Source organism: Micropterus salmoides, unplaced genomic scaffold, assembly GCF_014851395.1.
Source record: "Micropterus salmoides isolate LMB-PRFRI ecotype aquatic unplaced genomic scaffold, ASM1485139v1 Ms_hic_scaffold_8, whole genome shotgun sequence".
Classification (NCBI taxonomy): Eukaryota; Metazoa; Chordata; class Actinopteri; order Centrarchiformes; family Centrarchidae; genus Micropterus; species Micropterus salmoides.
Genome location: NW_024044570.1, coordinates 1,584,042 through 1,593,078, shown reverse-complemented (window position 1 = coordinate 1,593,078; position 9,037 = coordinate 1,584,042). Strand labels below are relative to the sequence as shown.

Below are 9,037 nucleotides of genomic sequence, written 5' to 3'. Positions count from 1 at the left end.
TGACCTTTAAAATGATGTCTGAAAGTTTAATATTGAGGTTTGCCAACAGACCTGAATGTGAGAGAAACTTCATTTAATCAGCAATAAAGTAACGTGTTCGTGTATATTTAGTGGAGAATAACGGTCTTTTAAGTCGGAACCAGCAGCAGCTGGAAATATCGGGTTTGTTTTCCTCCTGCAGAAGTGAGAGAATTCATCACATGGAGGGTGAGGTAGGTTTTATCCTCATTTCTTTCCTCCATAGTCAAGAGAGTTTTCATGTGGCAGCTGCAGATTTATGAAAAACAAGTGAATGTCAACACATCTAAGTGCATACTGTGCAAACACCACACTCCCCTGTATTTTTAAGTCCAAGAACACACAGGGCCAGATCTGCTAAAGGCCTGCCTGAGTAAAAACGTGTGCAAACGTGATTTCACCAGCAAATTAACATGTAAGCTGATCTACTAACGGTGTGCAGCAGAATGACTCTTTCAAAGGTGCAAGATAGCACCTGTTGGTCATTTACTACTTTTGCCTTAATGAATCTGCAGTTTGGGACGTTTCAGTTTTATTGTGCAAAGTAACTGGAGGGTAACATGCAAATACATTTATTTACCACATGCAGCGTGATCTAACGTTAACGAGCCTAAAGGCAATTTCATGTGAGCGCAACAGCGTCTGGATTTAATACGTTTGAAAGGAACTATATGAATTGAATATTATTTGTATTTTCCTAGAAGCTTTGGCGACACTATTGTTTTAACATTCGTGCCAATAAAGCAAGTTTGGTTTGGACCTGACTTCTTTTCTCCGTGAGAGGGAAGAATTTAGAAAGTTGCGTGGCGCTGCGGAGCCTCCAGCTGCAGCAGTGTGTAAAATTCCTCCAGCCAGAGGGAACCATCGCCAACTGTTCACAGCGCGCCGGTCGTAGCAGTCACGCAACCCGTTGTAGGTCTCAGAGAGGGAACGGGGCGTCGGGGCGTCGGGGCCAGGAGATCTCGGAGGACCGGGCACGCTGCGGACGGTCGGTGGTCGTTCCCTCTGGCTGGATGAAGCGCGATCTGCCGGCATTCCAGCGATTTCTGCTGGGGTTTCAGGTGTCCCAAGTACTCAGTGCAGTCTCGGGCAGGACGGGCAGGTACAGACGATTTCCACTTACTGACGCACCAAACAAACCAAGGTTTTTACGCAGCGGCTGCTTTCCCTCCAGACTCTCCGTGGAGGAAACCATTAAAACCCTCATTTAAATACTGCCGCCTCCGTTGGGTTTGCTCCTGTTGTCATCTACATAATAACTCTTAGTAAATCACCCACAGCAGCTACTAAAATTACATGTGCAATATTTTAGAATGCGCACGCAGTTTAGTGCTCTTTATTCAGGATGTTAGTAAATCGGGTCCTAAGACACATACTGGTCCACCTTAAAGGCCACACACCCAAACAATAATATTGTATGTTGCTACAGGATGTGATTTTATTAGCAAAAGTCTGTGTAATTTCTGTGTAATGTGTATATTGTTGTAGCAGATCCTAATTTAGTTAATTTGATGTACATTTATGTTGGGAGTAATACTTGGATAATAATTTTTGCCACAAGGCTCCCGAGCGACACAGCTTGGTTTTGGATTTGTTAGCTTTATGTTATACATGTATTATTTCCTATCAGCCAGGTTAGCTGGAAGCCTCTATGCAACTACTAATTCAGTTATTATAGCTGTGAGCAGCAGACCAAAGATATTTGGTGAACAATGTATTTTATTTTATTTCTACATGAAGATTAGTGAAGTGAATTGTGGGAAATATTATCCTTCTAATAGAAAATGTCATTTTGTTAAATTGGCTTGTCATTATTTGACCTTGCAATTGAAGAAAAAGAGAAATGTGAAGTGGAGAATGTAGTTAAAACATACATGTGTATTAAAGTCTCATCATTTCTCTGTTATCTACAAAAACTATAATCCGAATACAGACCTCCCATCCGGGTCTGTTACACTGCCCGATGCAGTGAGGAACGCACAGACCTTTTTACTGGAGAAAGATTAAACGAACGCAAGGCTCAACACCGAATGGCCTCCTCGGGCCAAGACTCAGCAGTTTACTTACATCGGAAGGCTAAAGAGGATTTTTGAGGACAACAATTTACACATTTAAGACGGAGTCGTGAAGGCCACTTACACCAGAACGGAGAGACCGTCTCTTAACACGGGGAGGAGGTTTGCTACACCACCTATCCCCTACTTACAATGCTGTCCTTTCAATATTCCCAGGAAACTAAACAAACTCATATTTTGGCCTCACGTGACTCCGAACGACCATAACGACTGTCGTCACTAACGAACACAGAGGTTAAATAGCTGGGACTCCCTGCCAGTCAGCCAGAACATGAAGAAGCCTCGAAATGTCTTCAGGTATCTTCAAACAGTCCAGTTGGCCTTGATTTTAATCTCCACCTGGATGACTCAGAGCCTTCATAGACATATTGTACAGTGCTGCAGCAGTTTCCAAGGGTTAAGTGGGACACATTAAGAATCTTAAAGGGATCAAAGACAGTGCTGTGCCACTAACAGTCACTGACTGTATACTGTAGAAGGCCACTGAAAACGTGAGACGGGTTTCAAAAAGACAACTGCCGCTGCTCTGAGACGATCAAATCACTGTTTTATAATCACGTATGTAGTCATGTGACAAAAGCTAGACTGACTGACAAGACTTGACTGAAAGCCTTGTGTTAAAGCGGTAGCTTCCCACATGTGCATTGCTTGATGTAATACACCACTACACTACAGAAAAGTGGATATCTGCCAAAGTTGCAGTGTTTTTAGTAGAATATTCCCTCTTTGTGTTACTTTCTCTCCACTGAAACAATGTCCTGGGAAAGAAAAGGAAAGATTTACTTTGGAGGTTACCAAGCCGCATATTAACTTCAGATATAAATCATCTTTAGACAGCTATAAGAACAAACCTTATTTTCATGTAAGTATGAGGTAGTTTCTCGGGATGCACCTTTTTTTTGTGGACACTTTGAAACAAAAAACTTTCACTTAAACGTCCAGAAAACTATTTTGTCACAATCAGAGATGTGCTCCGACATCACCGCAAAGTTGGAGCAATGAAAGTTATTTCACATTCAAGATTTTTGATGTTTCTTTTTTTTGTCATTGCTTTTCCCAGTGCTTAGAAGTGGGCGAGTTAGTAATAACTATTTTATGTTAAAGAGAAATAGAGGGGCGTTAACAGAAAAAATGTTCTTACTCAATCTGATATGTTAATAAGTGTCTGTTAGTTACACCTTTTAGACCTGAAGCTCCATTAAAAAAGAAACAAATCAGCAAAACTACAATAAGTTATCAGTTTAAAGCATCTTTGTTAAGACGTGTTCATCAGAATTGAAAAGTCTGATCAAGTCGGCAACTTTAAAGGTCCAGTGCGTAATATTTAGGAGGATCTATTGCCAGAAATGCAATGTAATATCCATAACTATATTTTCAGTGGTGTATAAAGACCTTACATAATGACCCGTTATGTTTTTATTACGTTTCGACCGCAGGTCCTCTTACATGGGCGTCACCATGTTGCGCCGCCATGTTTACACAGTAGGCCAATCGGACAAACTACTCAACAGACTGCGTTTGATCACTACGATGAATACTTACAAAGAAGAAGAAGAAGTAACGGGTAGTTTGCTGCCCATGTAGAGTGAACTGGATGTCTGCGTGTTGTTTATGTGCTCTGATAATGTTAATCCAACTCATCTTTGCACACACAGAAATCAAGGTACAGCAATGGACCTAAAAGGGTAGAAAGGTTTTGTCGCTCCAGCTGTACCCTAGCAGGGTACGAGGCGTTGTGCATCATCTGCCTGTACCTTAAGCTTGTTAAAAATACAGTTATGTACCCTTTGCGGTCAGCAATGACTCTGTACCTTAAAAGTCAACAAAAGGCCACGGTTAACACATTAAGGATCATTTCTGTACCTTACAAATGTACCTTCAGGGAACAGACATGATACCCCTACTTCTCTGTGGGTGTAGTAGCGTCTATGTAGATTTCACATTCCGACTTAACAGCACATGAACACACACTGAAGTCAGAAGAACGACTTCCCAACTCAGGAAATGGGACCATCTGAGGAGCGCGTGAATGCAGCGTGAGCCACTGGTTGCAGTTCGCAACCCTCACCACTAGATGGCACTAAAACTTACACACTGAACCTTTATTCATTTCGGTTCTGACCAGCCTCTGCTCGGGAGCGTCCCTGTGATTGTCAGGAGGGCGAATTGGAGCCAGAATTGGCCCAGTTATCCTGTAGTGTGCGGCCTGCATTAGATGATAGAAACAGTTAATAACAAGCTTTAGAAGGTTTCTCTATTTAAATATGAAACAGTTTATGAAAATGTTGCTTTAACCTCTTTCTGTCTGAAGCAAGCAGCTTCCCTGCAGCAGAAAACATCGGGAGCTTCAGGTGTGACACTGTGACTGAGAATGTGTTTGGGTTATACTGTATGTGTGTGTGTGTGTGTGTGTACTGTGTCATCACCATGACAACGTGAACAAGTTGTGGTACCAGCGTGTCTCTTTGAGCTCCAGCATGCCTTGATGTCTTTTCCTCGTCCGACAGCGATGCGGTCAGCGGTGTAAATGGGGTCTGAAGGTGTTTTCACACTTGGATCCACTGGAGAGATTTTTCTTGACCCGAGGCTGTTTGTCCCTGAGAGTTTTGTCTGTTGAAGTGTGAAGTTGAATCTGGATGTGCAGCAACACAAGATAAAGTGATGACGTGTCCTGTTGCAAATCATAATGCAGAAAGGTAAGAACAAACCCGCAGCGAGATTTTTCCTCAATTACAGGAATAAAACTCGAAGGGGTCAAAAGAGTGTTTCTGTTTTTTTGCAGCTGTTTAAAAATGTTCACCTGCCAGTCAGTTTATTTCAGTTTTATCTCAGACATCTTTGGACTTGAAAATCATTTAAAAACGCCTTTTATCCAGACTAAGCTGGTGTTTTTGACACACCCTGTTTTATAGATCTGTACAGCCGATCACGCAGCACAGCTGTTGTCACTAACCTGTATTTAAAAATGTACAAGTCATTCGATTGACGTCTTAGTGCAGCAGTGCAGGTAACATTTCTTTTAGCTGTCTGACAGCAGAAACTGAACCAAATTGTGAGCCTTTGTCACTAAAGATGTGCGCAGAAATGTTCTTTCTTTGTGCACAAAATTAGTGTGAACGCAACATCACCATTGGATTCTTGACACGTGTGCACTGGCCAATTTTAGTTTTTACCACCGCACACATTAGTGAATCAGAATTATTCCGCAGTTTGCTGATAAATAAACACTCGGCAAAAAGAGAAACATCCTCTCACTTATGTGTTTCTATTTGTATGAACATGAAGTGTCAGAAATGTAAAAATGTGTCCCCAAACAAAGGGGGGTGGTCAAAATCAACAGTAACAATCAGTATCTGGTGTGTTTTTATACCTACCATCTGCACCCATTAATTGTTTAGGGTTGAACACGCATGAAAAACGTTCTTTACACCCTTTACAGTAAAGATCTGTAAAGTGATTTGGATTTTTAACAGAATTATCTTTAAAATGCAGTTTCCTGAAAAAGGGACGTGTCTGTTTATCAGCCCCCATTTCTCAAATTAAAGCTGCATGTCTTCAAAAATTTAACATCTAAAGTAAAACCTTCTGCATCTCTCTCTGCTGCTCATATCACTCCGCTAAGCCACTCCCACCAAACCCAGAAGTTCGTATCCCGGCAGAAGGAGCCGGCTGCCCTGGGTTCTGCCCTCAGGCTTTAGGGGCAGCTGTCTAAATGCCCATTTATAGTCCTGCGTAGGGTCTACGTGCGTACCTACGCCTTTATACTTGTGCGTAGGTGTGTCCGTCATTCTGCAATTACACCCTCAAACGCTAGTCGGCAGTAGCGCTACAGCGTCCGCTGTGTTGACTTTTTCCGGGCTGAGCAGGCTAACTTGCGGTTTAGCCCTCCGCTAATGTAAATGGGGGTAAAATTGTAAACGTGCGGCTGGTGTAGCCTTTTCGAATGTCACCGAGCGAGTGGATCACATTCTGATAGCAAAACAAGTCATTTCGCTCGGTTTGCGACGGTCAAATATATTGATCCACTATGTTACAGACGGCGTTTTGGCGGCTAGTAAATGTTATTTTAAAGCGCAGGTTACTTCCCGTCGGCTCGGAGGCAATCCGAGGCTACCCAGCCGCTTACTGTCCGCGTCGACTCGACATTTAGTTACATTTTTGAGGAGGTGCACATCAGGCAACGGCGTAGGCTACGCAGAGGCTACGCCATCGATTTAACGCAGAAGTATAAATTGCACTTAAGGCCCCGTCCACACTGCTCCATTTTAGTTTACAAACGGAGAATTAAAACCACCACGATCTCCGTCCACAGCAGGCACATCTAGTGGCAGTTCAGGTACTCTGGGCATGTGCGTGCTGGTGTAAACATGAAGCAGACGGTCTGTTCCATAGTTACAGAAGATTTGGCGAAAGAATAAAGAAATGCAGACGCCAATAACGAGCTATGAACGGGACTGTGGCGGCAGAAAACAGTCGTCACAAAGTAAACGGTGACGTGCACGGTACAAGTGTAGGCTGTAAGTGTTATTTGCACGGTACAGAATATTTTAATAAAAATACCAACTCAAAAACTGTCAGTAGCTTCGTGTTTCGCGTTTCTAAAGTCCTCCGTTTTGGCCCGTCTTCATTAAAACGCCCTCCGGAGTTTTGAAACGGAAAAACGGGGTCGGCAGCGTTTCCAAACTTCTCCGTTTCAGGTCTTCGTTTTTGGCCGTTTTAGTCTGGACGGGAGGAGCAGACGTAGCAAAAGTGTGGGCGGGGCCTAAAGCAGCCCAAAGCTCTGTGTGGAGCCGGGACGTGATTTGTTCTATATGCTGTTGGCAAAGGAGAGAAGAGCAGTTCTTTCATTGCTGCTGGTTGTTTCTCAGACATTGTGTTTGCAAAACCTCTGAAGCTGCACTGAAGATACTGAGCTTGACTTATTTGCAGATGATCTTTTCATATATTTAACTATAACTTGTTTTTAATTGTAGTGCAGCAGTGATTGACTCGGCGTTAGAGACTGCTCCTGGCTCTGATTGCCTGCTCCCAATGCCATTTTCAAGAATCCCAGAACATCATTTTCAACAGATTATCCATCTCCCGTACTGCTGTCAGGATATAGTTTCATTTTTAGAAAATATGGAAAGATGAATTTGCTGCTGCAGCTTTAAGGAAATCTGTTTCCCTGAAGATACATCATAGAGAAAGTGGCAAAGAATTTCACGATTAAAGAAAATGAAACAATTGTGTCTGAGGTGGAAACCAGAACAGGAACATTATAAATCACAGTGAGCCAATGAAAATGAGAACCAAAACATCAAGATTTACAATGTGATGTTGGACGATGCTGCTCAGTTTTAATAGTTTATATATATTTTGATTATAATCTAAATTGATGAGGGTTAAAAGGTGATTTAAACATTGGACCAACAGTATTGGTTGAATTCTGTTTCATGGGAAGCATCTGTTTTGTGAAAATATTCTAGTATGAAAATGTCCAGAGTAGAGCACCATGCAGCCTTGGCAGAGATGCAGTGAGTCATTTCTAGTTTGGTATAAACAAATGAGACACGTTGGCAGTGTCAGTACAAAGATGCTGGTAGCAGCTCATCCACACACAGCATCCCTCTCTCTCTTCTTGCCTCCTCTCAGTGTCTCCAGCTGCCGAATCTTCTCCTTTGCATGCTTTTAGGGGGAGGAGCGTCCCCCTCTCCCCCCTCCGAGCGAATCCTCTATTGATCCTTCCTCTCTCTCCCCCCCTCTCTCTGCGTGTCCACCTCTCAGTCTCTCTCTCCGGTGCTTTCTGTCGGTGCACGAGGAACTCCGGTCAGTTTCTCGTCTCTGTGACTCACGGCTGCCGAGGATGGACGCCCGGATCTTCACCCTGCATGTCCTGACGCTCTGCTGCCTCATTCACGGTAGGCTTAACAAACACACACACACCTCAGCGTGTTCGGTGGTCATGGATCAGTCTAGCTGTTCAGTTAGTTTGGTTTCACACATGTTTAAATAACTGGCTTGCAGATCAAACACAAAGGAAAACTAAAATAACAAGAAGTTCTCTTGTTATAAAAACAGCAACTCCAAAGTCAGTTCATGCAAAACTAAAGCCGACCATCAAAAGGTGGAAAATTGCTTAGGAAATGTTATTTTTCACAAGGTTTAAATGTCAAAGCTGAATTTCTGAAGATGTGTCTCTAATATATGCAGGAGGTGGACAAATATCACGGGACAAAATATTAACATAATGCAATCTAACAGAACAATAATTCAAACTGTGGCCTCAAAAATAAGAAACAGTCAAGTTCTGCAAGGTTAACAGTGTTTTAAAAACAGCTTATATCGTAAAAGAATCAAATCACTTCTTCTTGTAAAGCTTTATTTAAAAAGATAAAGCTTTTCTGATTGACTGAATCCACTGCAACAGACAAAACAACACCTCGAACATTAAAGCGATCGCAAACACTGAGTTTCTATCCCGCAGTAGAGCAAATGTTAACCCGCTGCTGCTGTGTGATCATGAGCTCATTGGCGTCGGACAACTTCGCGGAAAACACGATAGACATTTCTGTTAGTTTCATGTGTTGGAATGTGAGGAAGGTTACAGCCTCCTCATCGCTCCACACACATCGGATGCGTTCAGTCCCTGCTTCATGTTGGTCAGCATTTATTCACTCACAGTTTCTTGCTTTTTGTTTTTAGCGATACACCAACTGTTACACCTCAGCCAGGTGTTCGAACCTTTTTTAAATGTATATCCAGTGTTTCATGCCCAAATACTCATACAAACATAGAACATGAAACCAGGTGGATGGAAACATGCTAAACAGCAGACGCCATTTAAGAAGCTGAAGACATGTTTGAATATCTGTGAAGATTGTCAGTCATCCAGGTCACAGTTATCTGTTTAACCTCTGTGGGGTCGTTATCAAGGTGATGGAGTGCGCTTGGTTCGTTAGTGC

General features: G+C 42.6%; 1 protein-coding gene across 1 annotated transcript in view; it reads left to right on the top strand.

Annotated features, from left to right (window-relative positions):
- The first annotated feature begins 7,775 nt into the window (after positions 1–7,775).
- LOC119894335 (neuronal acetylcholine receptor subunit alpha-7) overlaps positions 7,776–9,037 on the top strand; it is a 73,361-nt gene continuing 72,099 nt past the window's right edge. The window contains exon 1 of the mRNA XM_038707028.1: positions 7,776–7,993. Coding sequence (XP_038562956.1) covers positions 7,939–7,993 — 55 coding nt within the window. The 5' untranslated portion in view covers positions 7,776–7,938. The remainder of the gene's footprint in view (positions 7,994–9,037) is intronic.